Source organism: Lithobates pipiens, unplaced genomic scaffold, assembly GCF_037356315.1.
Source record: "Lithobates pipiens isolate NorthernLeopardFrog02 unplaced genomic scaffold, aLitPip1_a1.2 Scaffold_8, whole genome shotgun sequence".
NCBI lineage: Eukaryota > Metazoa > Chordata > Amphibia > Anura > Ranidae > Lithobates > Lithobates pipiens.
The window spans coordinates 97,616,840-97,634,776 of NW_027507903.1; the positions used below are offsets into that span (position 1 = coordinate 97,616,840).

General features: G+C 41.1%; 1 protein-coding gene across 1 annotated transcript; it reads left to right on the forward strand.

Annotated features, from left to right (window-relative positions):
* The first annotated feature begins 11,013 nt into the window (after positions 1 to 11,013).
* LOC143963391 (beta-1,3-galactosyl-O-glycosyl-glycoprotein beta-1,6-N-acetylglucosaminyltransferase 3-like) lies at positions 11,014 to 12,972 on the forward strand. The gene has a single exon (XM_077473020.1). It carries the CDS (start codon positions 11,114 to 11,116, stop codon positions 12,431 to 12,433), a length of 1,320 nt encoding a protein of 439 aa, XP_077329146.1. The 5' UTR covers positions 11,014 to 11,113; the 3' UTR covers positions 12,434 to 12,972.
* The last annotated feature ends 4,965 nt before the right edge of the window (positions 12,973 to 17,937 follow it).

Genomic DNA, 17,937 nt, shown 5'->3' on the forward strand with positions numbered 1-17,937 from the left:
ACAAAATCAACCACATCATCCTAAGCTGCTGCATACTGCACAATTATTTAATAAAAAAATTCCCCAAATTATATTTTCTCAGTTGGGCCGGACTTATTACAGAGAATCCCCTGACGGCCTGGATACTGGCTAACCTGGCTTGGCCCCCCAAAGCTCCTGTGAAGTTCGGGGGAAATATGTAAATTATTTTATGGGTAGGGGGGCCATTGCTATGCCAGACAATGTCTAAAAATTTTTTTAATAAACAAAAATATTATCTGATAAAATCTTGATTTTTCTTCATTGCTTGTGTTTGTGGCTGTATCCTAGGTTCTCGTGTTCTTGTAGTGCCAAGTGGATTTCCTTTAGTAAATAAAGCCCATTGCCACTGTAAACACAAATTTCCTTAAAAAAGTGGTAGAATTAAAAGAAGAAGCCGTACATCGTTGATTAGCAACTTTTTTACTGTGTGCACATTCACACATGTGCGTTATTACATTTTTGTTGACAACAATTATTTTTTTTTTTTTTTGTGAAAATTATTATTTTTTTGTTGTAAGTAGACATGTTTAATAACAGGACATACAAAACTCTGGAACTTACAAAGTTCAAAGTACAAAAACAGAAGGCAATATCAGACATTCTAGTGTCCAAAGTGTTTTGATATTGCCTTCATCAGATGGGGTGATGTCACCTCTGTATAAGCCAAATTTTGAAGATGCACACACATTGGGGATTTTCCTCCTGATCCCATGCCTAATGTCAACAAGTGCTATCTCCCATCATTGGGGATCAATGGATGTGTTTTGGGGGGAGGCAACCCCTTCCTCTCACCTACTTCATTTGGGAGGAAGGAGTTGCATCCACCAAACGCATACATTGAGATCACCTGATGGCAGATAGCACACGTTGACACACTGTGTGCAGCTTCAAAATTTGGCTTTTACTAATTCCTGAAAAAAAGTATTTTTAACCACTTCAATACAGGGCACTTTCGCCCCCTTCCTTCCCAGCCCAATTTTCAGCTTTCATCGCTCTCACACTTTCAATCACAATTGCGCGGTCGTGCTACACTGTACCCAAATTAAATTTTTATAATTTTGTTCGCACAAATAGAGCTTTATTTTGGTGGTACTTATTCACGACTCCGTTTTTTATTTTTTGCAATATAAGCGCAAAAAAAGCGGAAATTTGGAAAAAAATAATTTTCTTTTTTCTATTTTAAAAGAAATCCAATAAAATCCAATTTTGTCATAAATTTAAGCCAAAATGTATTCTGCTACATGTTTTTGGTAAAAAAAAATTCCGTTAAGTGTATAATAATTGGTTTGTGTGATCACAGACATATGTACGCAAATGATCATGTACATATGGGTCCTTTCACACGGGGCGGATCAGTTCTGATCCGCCCCGTGGATATCCGTTTGCTCAGCGGGGATCACTCCGCCGATCCCTGCTGAGCAGGGAGATGACAGCTCCGTCTCTGCACACTGCGCAGGGACGGACCTGTCACAGCGCCGCTCTCCCCTATGGGAGATCGGATGACGACGGACCGCAGTGCCCGTCGTCACCCGATCCGATCCGCAGACGGATGGAAAAATAGCTTTTTCCTCCGTTACACTTTTTCGGATCGGAGCGGGTCGGATGTCAGCGGACATGTCACCGCTGACATCCGACGCTCCATAGAGGTCTATGGAGCACCCGTTCAGGACCACCTGAAAAACTGACAGGCGGGCCTGAACGGGACGTCAGTGTGAAAGAGGCCTAAGTGTGCAGGTGATCATGTACATATGTCTGCAGATAATCATTGGGACATGTGATTTTAGTGGGACATATGTGGGGGAAATGTTTTTATTATTAGGGACATGTGTTTTTATTATTTGGGGACATGTATGTTTTGGGGACATGTGTGTTTTGGGGACATATGTGGGGACTGTGTTTATACTGTGTGGTGTGTTGTGTGTTTACACTAGACTGGTGATCAGTGAGTAAAAAGCTGTAAAAAACAGCTCATACTCACTGATCATCAGCCGGCTGCAGCGATCTGCTCTCCTCTCCTCAGCGATGACTTCTGTGTGAGGAGAGGAGGAGCCGATTGCCTAGCAACCGGCTGTTTGTTTACATCACACGACGGCCATGATTGGACACGGCCGTCATGTGATCATGTGATCAGGAGATGCGCCGTGTCCGGGTGACACGAGCACATCAGGATAGCGCCGCTGTGCTGGCACGCGCGCACGCGATCCCGCTCCTTCTGAAGGACGTTCCTGAACGTCCTATCAGAAGTAGACGGCTCCCACCCGGCCGTATATGTACATTGGCCGGGTGGGAAGTGGTTAATAAGACAACAATTGAGAAAATGGTTGTACTTTGAAGATCTTTTAAATTCTCCCCAACACATCAATCATGTTCTTCATTTGTTGCTCCATAAAATTTAGTTTGTTTCTTATGATGTTGATTTCACGATTCCATGTCATGATGTCCTGGATTAGGAGTTGTGCACTTGCATTTGTGAAATGTTGAGCTTGCTCTTCCACAACCAGCAAATCACCTAAAAAAAATTGGAAAAACATGTCTTATAAATATGCAGGCATACATATATTACCTGAAGCTGGGGTGTCAGACCCTCACCAGTTGTGGTGACAAGTTCGCCAAGTTCCTCCACCTCTCTTTCCTCAAGATCCTCGGGTGGGGTGTTTGGAGTTCCCCTTCTTTCTCAGGTGGGGGTTTCCTGGTGTCCTTTGTTGAGAGGTGTCCTCCGAGTCTTTGGTCCCCTATGAGAAGGAAATAAAAGGTATTCTTTAGCACACAGATATGTAGGCATGGACAAATGTATTTAACCTGTATCTGCCCAAAACATTGTATTTAATGAGTGAACAATGTTTCCTACGACAGATAACTGTGCCCACTAACCTAAAGCTTGCCATTTGAAAATGTCCTACAGTAAAGAAAATCACATGGCGCAGCAAGCAAGTAATAAAAAAGAATCGTAACACATGACAACTACTTACTTTTTCTAAGCTCTCTCTTGATCCTCCTATACTTATCCAGCTCCCTCAGTTTCAGGTCTGACCATCGTTTCCTTATTTGCGCCTTTGATCGCCGTACCCCAAAATTTGTGTGCAGACTTTTCACAACTTTTGTCATAATTTTGGCCTTTCTCACATTCGGGTTGGTATACGGTCCATTCTTGCCATCGTAGTCGTTCCTCCTCAAGATGTCCACCATCTCCACCATCTCAAGAAAGGACATATTTGTAGCCTTAAATCGTCTCCTCCGGGCTTTCCTCCTCCTTGTTACCTGCTGTGTCTCTGCCATGTCGCTCCTACTGCACGTCAAAGAGAATGGGCGGGGAATACACTAGAAAGAACGTCAGGGGCAGGCGACGCATGCACAGTGTATATAAAAAGTAACACGCGTGTGTCGTATGTATGATCGCTGTGCTGGGGGAACCTTCTAACAAGGGCAAAATCTTAACTTTGGTACATCAGTGGCCTATACTGCTTCAAGATTGAGGCCTATATTGGGATAAGATTATGAGAGTTTAGGCTGACATTAGTGTTTTTGTCTTGTGTATTGTCTTTAAAGAAAATATGAATCACTTTAAAGAGGAAGTAAACCCTGATGGGTTTACTTCCTCTTTGATTCCCTGCAAATGTAAAGCATAATGGACTACAATGCATCGCATAGTAGTCCATTATGTGTCACTTACCTGATACAGGAGCCAACGAAGTCACCGCTGTCCCCTTGTGTACGGAGCCTCCATCTTCTCGGTGGGTCTCGCTGCCCCGGCGCTGTCATTCGACGAAGCCGCGATGACGTCACTCCCATGCATACGCACGGGAGCTGCCATTCGCGGCATATCGCCGTTGACAGCGGCGCGCTCAGGGCTTACCTGTAGGTCAAAGTGGTTTGTAAGGGTTTACAACCACTTTAAAACACTAACCAGAGATTTAGATAAATTATACCATAAATACAATCAATCCCCCACAGGCGATATACTTAAACAAATCCAAGAAAAACGTATGACCCTAGACACTTTATTAACATCTGACACAGAAAAGGTTCTCAGATGGTCCAAGGCTAGATTCTTATTATATAGTAATACATCATCCACTATGTTTGCTAGAAGGCTGAACCAATCCATGAAACCTAAGAAATCAAATAGATAGGTTATGGCGCTAAACCCAAATAATTGTGCTCGTAATGACCTATCGTCAAGATTGGTGATATAAAAAGTGCTATATAGAATGAAGTGCAAATACTTCCTAATTATGTTTGGAAAATTGAATAAAAATAAATATAAAGTAAAATCAGTATTAAACCATCATATAAGTGCCATCTTACAATAAGTAAAACCCCCCAAAAATTCATATGATAAATATTCACATAGATCATAATAGATATTGTGTTCTTATATAAAAATGACAAAAGTTCTTTTGAACAGCACAAAAACACTAAATATATCCTTCAGTGTCCTCATTCAAGATAAAAAGTGAACCGTGCAAATAGGTGCAAGGAAAGTGCAAAAAAGACTAAAAGTCAAATCTAAGTTCAACCAATAATCGCATAAGGACGCATGTGTATTCACTACACGTATCCAATATTGGTGTTTTGGCTGATGATACTGCCACCGCAAAATATTAGTGCAAACAGTGCGGGTCTTCAATGGGAAACCTTCATCCCCGGTGCGCCACTCAGTGTTATAATATGTAAATGCTCTCACCAGAACTTACGCCCCTTGTGGGGCTGGATGGACCTTCACAATGTAAGCCACTGTGTCGCTGTCTGGCTGCTGCTGGTGCACTGGGAAAGTTTCACTGTTCCATTCGTGTGATCTCCATTAAAGGGTATACATGAGGAAAGACACATCCATAGTGTAGTACGTTTTTAAACAGAAACCTTTGTTTATTTAAGTTTAAAACTACTCACATTTAGTATTAAAAACACATGCATGTAATCTCGGCCGGCCGTCTCTATCTGTTGGAATGGGTGCACGCAACGTGGCCACGCCCTACGCGTTTCGTCACTCTGACGTCTTCTGGAGCGGCCATATTGCAGTGCTCCACTGCGCTTGCGCCAAACTAACAGTGCCATTTTAGGTATGGGATGCCCTTACTCTAACCATCCCGGTCTCAATTTCTTCCCCCTGGGTACGTAATACCCCGGAGGTAAACCCAGATCGTATCTATATCGGATCTCACATTAGTGGTAATAAATCATATCAGCCTTGGAGCACTGCAGCCTACCTCCGTATATGAACTATGAACATCATCCCACATTATTGACATCCACTAGCGATATCCAATATAGGGTTCAGCTGTTATTTTTATTTTAAAACATATCTTAAAATTATATATTTATTATAAAACTACTGCTAAACCCACTATTTGAAATCCAATTCAAACAAATATATGATAATGTAGGCTTGGGAAAGTGTATATGGTTACTTCCAAAAGGGGGAACCCTAACGTAACTTAGATATATATATCTAATAGTTCCCAAATAAAAAAGGGGGAGAGAGAGGAGGGCCCCTGGTGTTACTTATATATTTTTCTCAAGCAGAAAGAGAATTTTTTATTTAAACATATAACATCCTATTACCTGATTGATGTCGAGGGGGACATATGGAAATATATAAAAAAATGTATACAAAAATATGTGAAAAAATATATATAAATATAAAAATGAACAAAAACAAAAGAATTTTTTTTATAAAAAAAGTTTTTTTCTTTTGAATTAAGAAACCTTTTGATGAACAAGGGGCTTTTTGTGTATATATAAATGGGATGGGAGGTCTGTTTGGGACTTTATTGATTCCTCAACCTATAGTGGTTATAATTCTTTTAACTGTGTGTTACCCAACTACAGACAGTTTGGATCCAAATCAGGAACCAGTGTCTGTGACTGTACTATTAGATTATTGTTGCTCCTAGGTAAGGATTAAGGGGCAGTTCTTTCCTCCAATGTGCCCAGTAATTTAGCCCCGGTGTAAGGTTTAGATCGAAGGTATGCCCTGTCACCCATGGGGTGTTTATGTATCTGGTATGCTCTTTTCATGTTGGTATATGATATATGGTCACCCATGTTTAACATCAGTATTTTTCAAAAGTTCCTGGAAGTGCATTCTGACATGTGCACTGGTTTTTTGCATACATAACATTCGACCCAAACTGAAAACGTTCTACCCCAAGCAAAAAATGGGAATAAAGATGGTAGATTATCTAATATTGGGACTAGTGGGCTACTTACTACTAGAAATTGGTTAGGAAACAATTGAGGTCTAAATCTATGTTCATTCCCCCTGGCTGGAGAGTGTCTAGGTTAAAAATCCATTTAGTTTCATTCCTAGATACTTTAATTGTTTTATCCTCCCCTCTCCAGTGGCCTCTTATTTTGTCTATTCCATAAAATACCATTTGTCCAGGATCCCGGTTGTGGAAATCCCTGAAGTGTTTGGATACACTATGTTTCTGGAATCCCTTCTTGATATTTGCAATATGTTCCCTTATTCTGATTCTTAACTCCCTGGTGGTTCTGCCCACATATTGCTTACGGCATGGGCACTCAATGACATAGGTGACGTGAGAGCTGTTACAAGTGATCAGCTCTTTGATCTTATATTCTTTTCCATTAGAGGTTGATTTAAAGGTGGTTTTCTTTTTGTCTGTCTTTTTGCTGGTTCTACAAGGAAGACATTTTCCACATTTGTAGAATCCTTTCAAGGTCTCTGAGATTCTTATTTGTTTTGGTGGGTCCACCACGTTTTTCACTAGTTTGTTCCGGAGCGTTGGGGCCCTTCTGTAGATGAACCGGGGTTTTTTCGGTAATATGGCATGGAGTGAGCTATCCGCCTGCAAGATCGGCCAATGTCTTTTGATGATATGTTCCACATCTTTATACTGTCTATTGTACCCAGTAAGGAACGCAATTCCCAGATTATTCTGCTTTGGTTTTTCTTTTTTATCCTCTAACAATTTTTTCCTCTCCATACGCTTTACTTCATTTTTCAGTCTATGGAGGTTTTCTTCCTTATACCCCTTCTTCTTAAATCTTTCCTTGATGGTTTCCGCCTGTTTGTCAAAATCGTCACTCTTGCTGCAATTGAATGAATGAAATATAGCGCACAATGCGAACTGAATCGCCTATACAGTCGCAGAAGCTGACCCTTGGGTATATTCCCTAGCCACCGTGGGTGGTGGCAGCTGTTTGTGGGAATATACCCATTGCGGTCAGTGGCCTTAAAGAAGGTACGGGTGCCAAGGTTTCCTTCATGTTTGTAAATCTGTAGATCCAGGTAATCTACACTCTGATTGTTATATTTTCCTGTAAATTTGATCTGGTATATATTATTGTTAATCTCATCAAAAAAATCTTGCAGTTGTTCTGGCGTGCCCCCCCATACGATTACGATGTCGTCTATATACCGACGGTATAATTTTAAATTTTGCCTGTGTACTCCATATATTTGTTCTTCCTCCCATTGGTTCAGGAACAGGTTTGCTACGCTCGGAGCGTACTTGGCCCCCATTGCTACACCTTTCGTTTGTGTGTAGAAAGTTCCATTGTACCAAAAATAATTAGAAGTCATTGCCATCCTTAAGCCTTCAATAATGTATTTTATCTGCTCCTGTTTTAAATCCGTTTAAGTCTCTATGTTCTTTAATTTGTGTTGGCGTCTGATCAATTCAAGGCAATGAACAACAGTGGGACCAACCCACACAAACACAGAATAGAACAGTAAGAACTGATATCCCCCACACACCAATGTACAGGAGGCCCGAGGGGAGGATATCAGGGGAACATGAACAAGATAGGTATAGGGGTAATTATACTCCCTTGAGTGGGCACTGCAACAACAATCGGATTTAAAACAGGAGCAGATAAAATACATTATTGAAGGCTTAAGGATGGCAATGACTTCTAATTATTTTTGGTACAATGGAACTTTCTATCCAGCCCCACAAGGGGCGTAAGTTCTGGTGAGAGCATTTACATATTATAACACTGAGTGGCGCACCGGGGATGAAGGTTTCCCATTGAAGACCCGCACTGTTTGCACTAGTATTTTGCGGTGGCAGTATCATCAGCCAAAACACCAATATTGGATACGTGTAGTGAATACACATGCATCCTTATGCGATTATTGGTTGAACTTAGATTTGACTTTTAGTCTTTTTTGCACTTTCCTTGCACCTATTTGCACGGTTCACTTTTTATCTTGAATGAGGACACTGAAGGATATATTTAGTGTTTTTGTGCTGTTCAAAAGAACTTTTGTCATTTTTATATTTCATGGTTATGCAGTGATCTTCCTCTGTTTGCTTATCTCCCCTCATGTGTTCTGACTAAGAGGCCAGCCACTTCCACCTGGTGGTTTTTATAACCTCTCCTCTAAGCGTGGCTCCACCCCAGACCCTATCAGGGAACCCTATATTAACCTGTGCACTTCAAGCCAGCGGTGCTGATCAACCATTGTGTATTCAGCGTGTTTGGCTTCCTGTTTCCTGTTTGCCGTGTGCTCTATGTTTGTCTCTGTTACTGACCTTGGTGTGTTCTCAACGATTCCTGTCTGCTTGTGACCTTGACCTTTTGGCATGTCCCTGACCATCCCTGTCTGCCTGTGACCCTGAACCTTTGGCGTGTACTTGTTCCTGTCTGCTAGTTGCCCTGACCTCTGCCTTATCCTCTTACTATTCTTGTTGTTCCAGCCTTCCTTCTCCTGTGGTCTACTGTGAGTGTGAGCTGTGAGACCCTAGGGGCTGCGACCTGGAGCCAGACTGCAGCGAAGTCCATCCTCACCACTGGAGGCTCTGGTGAACACCTGCTGGCTCTTAGACTCCGCACCCTGGGGAATCTATGCTCTAGCTCCACTGGACATTAAGATTTATTATTATTTTTTTTATTTTTCTTTGATTTTTTTGATTTTATTTGATTTCTTGATTGATTCTTTGACTTTTTGAGTTGTATACATTTTTTGACATATATTTTTATACATTATATGTATATTTCTTATTAATTTTAGTTTTACTATTTTTCTTCTTAATTCCCCATTAGTCTGCTTTAGTCTGTGTTTGTTGCACCATCATATTTATGTGGGTCTGAGTATAGGTTTTATATATACTCATATACTTTCATATTTCTTATAGTCACTAATGGTATTAATTAATGAATTCATTCATTTCTTTACACACTTGCACTTTATACTTTGATAAGTCTATCTTACGTAGTTTTATACTATAGGTGGTCTAGTTAGGACTTAAAATAATCTACCACTTATATGACTTGTAAGAATTAATTGCACTTTACCACTGAGCACTTTGTTATTACTTTGCACTTTATCTGTAAAAGCACTTTTTTTATAGGTACATTGTACCCACCTACCATCACATATTATTGATTCTATTCTCTATAGACACGTTAGTTGTGATATAGACTTTATATAGGTATCAGGAGAAAGGTCACTGCACTATAATAAATTAATAAATAGATGGGATATCTGGATCCTTAGAAATATTGGGGTCCAGTTTTAGAATTAGGTAGAGCCAAATACCCCATTCTAATATATTACTAAGGTAACAAGATTCTATAATAATAAATCCCCCCCCACAACACAGGCAGCCTCTGAGGCTATCACAACACCACTGGCAGCAACTCTAGTATCGCTATAAGGTTCTCACACTAACACAATAGCAGCAGATTATTAGGAAAAAGTTAAGTTGAACTGTAACTATTGTTCTGCTGCTGTGCTTATGCTTAGACCCCTTTCACACCACACTACCCATAGCGTGGGTGGTAAAACGCTGCTATTTTTAGCAGCGTTTTACCGCCAGATTTGCTGCGCATTTCGGCTGCTAACGCGGCACTTTTACCCCCCGCTAGCGGCCGAGAAAGGGTTAAAACAGCCAGCAATATGCCGCAATAGTGGCGTTTTGCCAGCGGTATTACAGCGCTGCCCCATTGATTTCAATAGGGAGCAGCGGTGGAGGAGCGGTAAACACACCGCTCCTTCACCGCTCCAAAGAAACTGCTGGCAGGACTTTTCCCTGATGTCCTGCCAGCGCACCGCTGTAGTGTGAAAGCCCTCGGGCTTTCACACTACAGACAATGGTGCAGCTTTTTTTGGGCGGATTGCAGGTGCTATTCCTAACACTATAGCGCCTGCAAAACACCCTGGTGTAAAAGGGGTCTTAATAATAATTTGGGTTCTCTGACAAGTGACAATTCAAACGGAACAGCTAAGATTGACTGTCTTCTGAAATGATTCAGTGTGTGTCTCTCTCTACTAGCAATCGTAAGTGAAAGTAAGTTGGCTGTACGTGTCTACTTAGTTCTAGCTATTTTACTGCTCCTCCTCTTTGGTTACAATCAGCCAATAACATTCATCATCATCATTATTTTTATTTTACTTCCCCCACCCAATTCCAGAATCTTTTCCCTCTGTTGAATCTTTTCTCTCTGTCGAATATTTTCTCTATATAATGTTGGACTAATAGAGGTAAGGTTAGGCACATTTGACCACAGGTTCAATAGACACAGATTGTTATTGCCAGAGTCACGTCAAATCTCCTATTCTATATCGAACTGTTGTAACAACGAAAAGGAAAATAAAGCATTTATTTATGTCGGATCTTTCATTTATCGGATTCTGCACTTTCGTTATCGTTTGTCAAAACGAAAACAAAAATAACTGAAATTCGGATGAAAATGCATTCGGACGAAAACTAATGCACATGTCTACAAAAAACTCAGATGCGAACAAGTGCCATTGACATGAATGGGATTTTAATTGTTGGGTGTTTTTCTGGCGTTTTTTTTTTTTTTTTTTATGTTTTACGAGCGTTTTATGAACTGAAAATGCTCAGGTGTGAATGCAGCTTCAATGTTTCTATGTAAAGCAGCCACTGAGTTTGAAAGTTGGTAAAATAAGATAAGATAAGGCTGGAAACCGGAAAAGCCAGATGTACAGGTTCTTTACAATAGACACCACGCCTGCTACCTATTTATTGGACAGTTATCTCGAGATTACACACATCTCAAAAGCCTCTGAACAAGCTGCTTCAGTCTCAGTCTTTTGTGCTGCAAGATGTGATGTGCTTACCGGAGCCTGAAGGAAATATTAACATCAACCACAATGTACAACTATTTTAGGAAGAAACTAAGGAAACTGTATTCAAGCCAAGGTCTATCTTGTGTGTGCTTTTTATTTGTCTTCACTATGGTCTTAAAGTATTCCTCCTTGGACTGTGACCTGGATAAAGCCATCCAAACTGGAGATCTGAATATTGCTCAATGTAGGGGACAATACTACATGGCCTTGAACCTGTCGGCCATCGGTAGAAAGAACTGTTCTAAAATTATTAAAGGTGACTGGGATGAGGTAAGAAAGACTTTAATTGACAATTTGGATATTACAAAAAAAAAAGTTATCAGCAATGATACAGACTACATAAATCTAGCCAAAGACTGCACAACATTGAAAAAATTGAAGAAGTATGTTCAGTTTAGTCTGAGCGACGAAGAAAGACATTACCCCATTGCCTACTCCATGGTGATCCATGGGGACATTGAAATGTTTGAGAGACTATTAAGATCAATTTATACTCCCCAGAATATTTACTGTGTGCATGTAGATCGGAAATCTCCAGACACTTTTCATCAGGCTGTACAAGCCATAGCTTCCTGCTTTGACAATGTGTTTGTTGCATCTAAGTTGGAAAGGGTAGTATATGCTTCATGGTCGCGTGTCCAGGCTGATCTGAACTGCATGGAAGACTTACTGAATAGTACTGTAAAATGGAAATACCTTATCAATACCTGCGGAGCAGATTTCCCATTGAAGACCAATGCTGAAATAGTCACAGTCTTAAAATCATTGAAGGGGAAAAATAGCCTGGAGTCTGAACAACCACCTGGATATAAAAAAGCGAGATGGGAATACCACTTTGATGTTAAAGATCGCATTGTGAAGACTGGTGTTAGGAAAAATCCACCACCCTTAAATGTGCCTATATTCAGTGGCAATGCATATATAGTGGTCACCAGAGAATTTGTGAAATCTTTGTTTAAAACAGACTTTGCAAGAGAATTTATAGTCTGGGCAAAGGACACTTACAGCCCTGATGAGTTCCTCTGGGCTACACTTCATAGGGTTCCATGGATGCCTGGATCTGTCCCCCAGCACAGAAAATATGACACATCCGACCTGAATGCACTAGCAAGATTGGTGAAATGGGGAAGCCTGGAAGGGGACATTAAGAAAGGAGCCCCTTATTCCGCATGCACTGGGAAGCACAAAAGAGATGTATGTGTGTATGGCACTGGGGATCTGCACTGGATGCTCCAGCAGCATCATTTCTTTGGCAACAAATTTGACCCAAAGGTAGATGATCATGCCATTCAGTGTTTGGAGGAGCATTTAAGGTTCAAGTCCTTCTATAGGAAGCTGATATAACAGATGCTGCTATTTTGTAAAAAGAATTGACTATGTACACTATGGGGGGTTATTTACCAAAGGCAAATCCACTTTGCACTGCAAGTGCACTTGGAAGTAAAGTCGCTGTAGATCCGAGGGGGACACGAAAGGAAAATAAAAAACAGCATTTTAGCTTGCACATGATCGGATGATAAAATCAGCCGAGCTTCCCCTCATTTCCGTTATACCCCTTAGATTTACAGCGACTGCACTTCCAAGTGCACTTGCAGTGCAAAGTGTATTTGCCTTTAGTAAATAACCCCTGATACATTGCACTGTGTGGAGTTCATTTGTAATATCGATTTCTAATCTCTCATCTTTGCAGTTTTGTGTTTAATGTGTTTTCTATTTAAATCAATGGAGGATTGTAGAAGTCTGAGTCAGACACACAATGATACCAGAATAAGGCAAGTATCATTATGTGCTAACCTATTCCCAAGAAAGAGCAACAGATTGTTATTTTTAATGTGCCTAAAGTTAGGCTGGCCATAGACGGATCGAATCTTGGCCGATTTAGCAGGGACCAGTCCATTTATGGGCAGCCGGGTCCAATGATCGACTTGACTATAACCAGTCTGTCGGATGTACTGCCACTAGCAATAAGCATTGTGTTCTGCCAGCATCTAGCAGAGATCATTGTGTACTGCCAGCTGCTAACAGTAATCATTGTGTTCTACCAGTTGCTAGCAGTAATCATTGTGTTCTGCCAGACGCTAGCACTAAACATTGTGTTCTGCCAGCCGCTAACAGTAATCATTGTGTTCTGCCAGACGCTAGCACTAAACATTGTGTTCTGCCAGCTGCTAACAGTAATCATTGTGTTCTGCCAGTTGCTAGCAGTAATCATTGTGTTCTGCCAGACGCTAGCACTAAACATTTTGTTCTGCAAGCCACTAGCAGTAATCATTGTGTTCTGCCAGATGCTAGCAGTAAACATTGTGTTCTGCCGGCCGCTAGCAGTAAGCATTGTGTTCTGCCAGCCGCTAGCAGTAAGTATTGTGTTCTACTAGACATTAGCAATAAGCATTGTGTTCTGCCAGCCGCTCGCAGTAATCATTGTGTTCTACCAGCCATTGCCAGTAAGCATTGTGTTCGGCCGGCCACTACCAGTAATCATTGTGTTCTGCCGGATGCTAGCAGTAAGCATTGTGTTCTGCTGGCTGCTAGTAGAAAGCATTGTGTTCTGCCAGCCACTAGCATTAATCATTGTATTCTGCTAGCCGCTAGCAGTAAGTATTGTGTTCGGCCAGCTGCTAGCAGTAAACATTGTGTTCTGCCAGCCACTAGCAGTAATCATTGTGTTCTGCAAGCCCCTATCAGTAATCATTGTGTTCTACCAGCCGCTACCAGTAAGCATTGTGTTCTGCCGGCCACTACCAGTAATCATTGTGTTCTGCCGGCTGCTAGCAGTAAGCATTGTGTTCTGCTAGCTGCTAGCAGAAAGCATTGTGTTCTGCCAGATGCTAGCAGTGAGCATTGTCTTCTGACAGATGCTAGTAGTAATCATTTTATTCTGCCAGCCACTAGCAGTAAGCATTGTGTTCTGCCAGACGCTAGCAGTAAGCATTGTGTTGTACCAGCCGCTACCAGTAAGCATTGTGTTCTGCCAGCCACTAGCAGTAATCATTGTGTTCTGCCAGCCACTAGCAGTAATCATTGTGTTCTGCCGGCCACTAGCAGTAAGCATTGTGTTCTGCAACCAGGAAGGCTCCCTGCCACCAGAACACAACAGCATTGCGGGAGCGATTCCCCCATCAACACTGACTGTGTTGGTGGGGGAATTGAGCAATTTTCTTTCATTCCACCATGTGGAAGATTTTTAAAATGATTCTGCCCTTTGAAAAGAAACGCTTTGAATAAAAAGAGAGACGCTTCAGCTTTATGGTATACTATGTACTGAATACTCCGCTGTGTCTACTTTTCTAGATACGCTCTTTTTAGAGGCACAGAATTGAAAATATGGTGTGAGAAAATACATAACACGTAAGGGTCTATTTATAATGTTTTTAGACAACATTCACAAAACTTTCACTCTGTTTTTTCACCGGTCCAATTGAATCCAACTAGAAAATGTGTAAATCTTGGGTGAAAATGTTTAGAAAAAGGCCTCTTACTAACATCAAACATACCAAAACCTACGCACATTTGAATCTCTGGAGAAAGATGACAGAAAAATAGGCTACTGAAACCTGTTACCATAGAATAGACTAATATGACTTTTTTTTTTTACTTTTTTTTGTCAATTTGTGTACTTACAAAAAAAATACATGCAGAATATTTATTACATTTTTTCAAAGAAATTAAACATGTCATATGTCCATTAAAAAAAAACAAAAAAAACAAAAAAAAAAAACTGAAAAATGTGTTGTATGGCAATAAATTATTAAAATATCCTATAGATGTTAATTATTATACCAGTTCCGTGTCTTACTCCCAGGGAATATCAAATGTCATTTCCTTATCCTATACATGATAGACAGATGAGTCATGAGTGTTGGAAGATTGTTACCTTGATGCATCCTTTGTATTTCTATTGTAATAACTTACATTAGACTTATGCCCGGTACACACGGTCGGAAATCCCGATGGAAAAAGTCAGATCGGATTATGTTGTCGGAAAATCCGATCGTGTGTGGACTCTATCAGACTTTTTCTGTCGGAGTTTGAGAGCAGGATCTAAAATTTTCCGACAACAAAATCCGATCGCATAAATTCCGATCGTGTGTAGACAATTCCGACGGACAAAGCTATTGGCTACTGGCCTGTTTATAGTCGCGACGTATGTGTTTGACCTCACCTCGTTCAGAAGGATCGGATTTTCCAACAACTTTGTGTGACCGTGTGTATGCAACACAAGTTTCGGACAAAATCCGTCGGAAAAAGTCTGACGGATTTTGTGGTCGGAATGTCCGACCGTGTGTACAAGGCATAAGGCTACATACATTATACAATTCTCTTGTACGATTTTCCTTTAGATTTACTAAAATCATTTGATATGAAGTCAAAACTAAACATTTTAAATTTGCATGCAATCAGCCAGGCCCTTGTCAGTGGCCGCCAATCCATAAGGGGCGCCCCCCTAATCCTAGCGCATAGATTCCAATGTTTTTTTCTTTTTTTGCCTGAGGCTGGCATTAGTTTGACCCCCCCCCCCCCCCCCCAGAAATATTTAGCACCAGCTGCCACTTGCCCTTGTACTACATGTTTAAGATAAATCTAAAGGAAATTGTACATATGAATTGTATAATGTATGGACAGCTTAAAATAGAAGTATGGAAAAAAATGTTTAAAAAAATTATACTTACTAGGTGGATGCAGCCTCAGTCCAATGCTGCATCTGTCCCCCGGGGCTATAAGGCTGAGAACCGAGCAATCAAACACTGCTGATCGATCAGATCTCAGTACGCCATGAGCAGAGTGCCGGTGACTGTCAGTCACCGGCTCTCCCCACGCTCACTGGAGAGCTGGGCTGTACAGGGGGCAGGAGAAGCTGGCTCGGGCTCTCCTGGGTGGATTCCGACCTAATGGTAATGATCTTTCTCCAGCCTGGACCAGCTCTGTGACTTCAGCAGACAGCAGGCTTCAGCCCGTTGTCTGCTGAAAATGGGTCACAGGAGTGCAGGACAAACTGCAACCCTGTGATCCACAGGAGAAGTAGAGCTAAATGAGCTTTGATTGTACTTCTTCTTTAAGTCATGACATAGCAAGAGTAACAAATTAATGAGTTTGCAGAATCATCACACACATAGAGCAACAGGCTGATTGTCTTATCCTCCCTACACTGGACAGCTGTCATTTTAAAGCTGAATTGAAATCAGATAAAAACAGCAATTAATGCAGTTCTGCAAAATGTATGTATGTATTTTTTAATGTATTTTTATTACTATGTTTCAGAATTAACATAAGAAAGAGATAAGCGCTAAAAAAAAAAAAAAAAAATTAAAAAAGAATATTTTCGCTTTGGATTTTATTTACACAGATTTTTTTAAATTATTTTTGAGCATTGCAGATGTTTTTTGCACATTATGATTTAAGCTGGTAATATTCCGTTTTAGAGGTGCTGCACTATTATTCCTTACGTTTCAGAATCAGGCTGGATATCAGCCTACTGTAATCCAATGGACAGTAGCACTCAGTGTGGGTGGGAGGGGTGGGGGGGTTTGGGGGTTGAGGGTCAGTGTAGGAGTCAGCCACGTGTAGTGCAGTGCATATGAGCAGGCAAGGAGCACTCAGAGTACAACGGGGATGAGACCATCACTGCGCTGTTGCTTCTTTAAATTTCATTCACAAGCTGGGGGCAGGGAGATGACAAAATATAATTTGGAATGGCAGCAGTCAGGGTGCCAACCTGGAACAACTGTAATTATCCCAGGACTGGGTGGACAAAAACACATTGTTTTGCAATAAAAACAGCTCCCATATAAGTATTTCAGTATTTAATGTCACTTTTTTGACTGAAGTTCAAAGTCAGTAGCACATAGGAAAAGGATATAATATACTAAGAACAGAAGCAGCAAAGTTCTTCCATAAAGTTGTTAAAATCCACATACAGAAGATTTTTTTTTCACAAAATTGAAGTTTCACTTTTAGCTTCATCATAAAGCGCATATAAACCCCACAAATTATAGCTAAAAGTGTATTTTCAGCTTACAAATACATATATGTAGTGGCTGCAATTAGGGGTGGCCGAACGGTCCGCCCGGCGGTCGTTTCGCGGCGAATTTCGGCTGTTCGCCGTCCGCCCGATCGGCGGACTATTGCCTCCGTTCGCCCGGCGGACTTCCGTGTTTACTGTGTAAAAGAACTTTGACCTATGATGACACATCCATCATGGGGTACAGGACAGCCAATTGAGACATTACAGCACATGGACACTTGGACATTCCCCCTAACCTATAAATAGACCCGATCCGGCGGCCATTTTACATTCTTTCTTCTGTCACTATAGGGAGAGGTTGCTGTGTGGAGCAGGGAGAGACTGCAGTGACCCAAATAACTAGCTATTTGGTCCACAAAAGTTCTTTTCAGGACTGGTATAGGTGGTAGGTGTAGTTCAGGATATAGGTTTGAGACACTGCTGTGCTACTGATTTTTGCAGCAGCCTGTCTTTTGTCAGTGTAGAGAGAGGGACAGGACGCTGTGTGCTGCAGGGACAGTCAGTTTAATCATTAGCTGTTACTATAAGGTCCACAAAAGTGCTATTCAAGTTATTGTTCCAGCAGCCTCTGTTTTGTCAGTTTAAATAGGGACAGGCAGGAAGCTGTGTGTGAGGCAGTGAGGGACAGTCAGTTTAATCAGTAGCTGTTACTATTAGGTCCACAAAGGTTCTTTTCAGGACTGGTATGGTAATAGGCGTGTACACGTATAATATTCTTAATTCCAAATATAGAAAGAATATTATACTTGACTGCTGCCCTTCTGCTGCAGTAGTCCTTTATGAGTATAGGGACTGATGTACAGTCTGCTAATCATTCACAACCTAC

Excerpts from the sequence above, each read along its gene's own strand:
- LOC143963391 (XM_077473020.1), top strand. The coding sequence starts at position 11,114 with ATGTACAACTATTTTAGGAAGAAACTAAGGAAACTGTATTCAAGCCAA.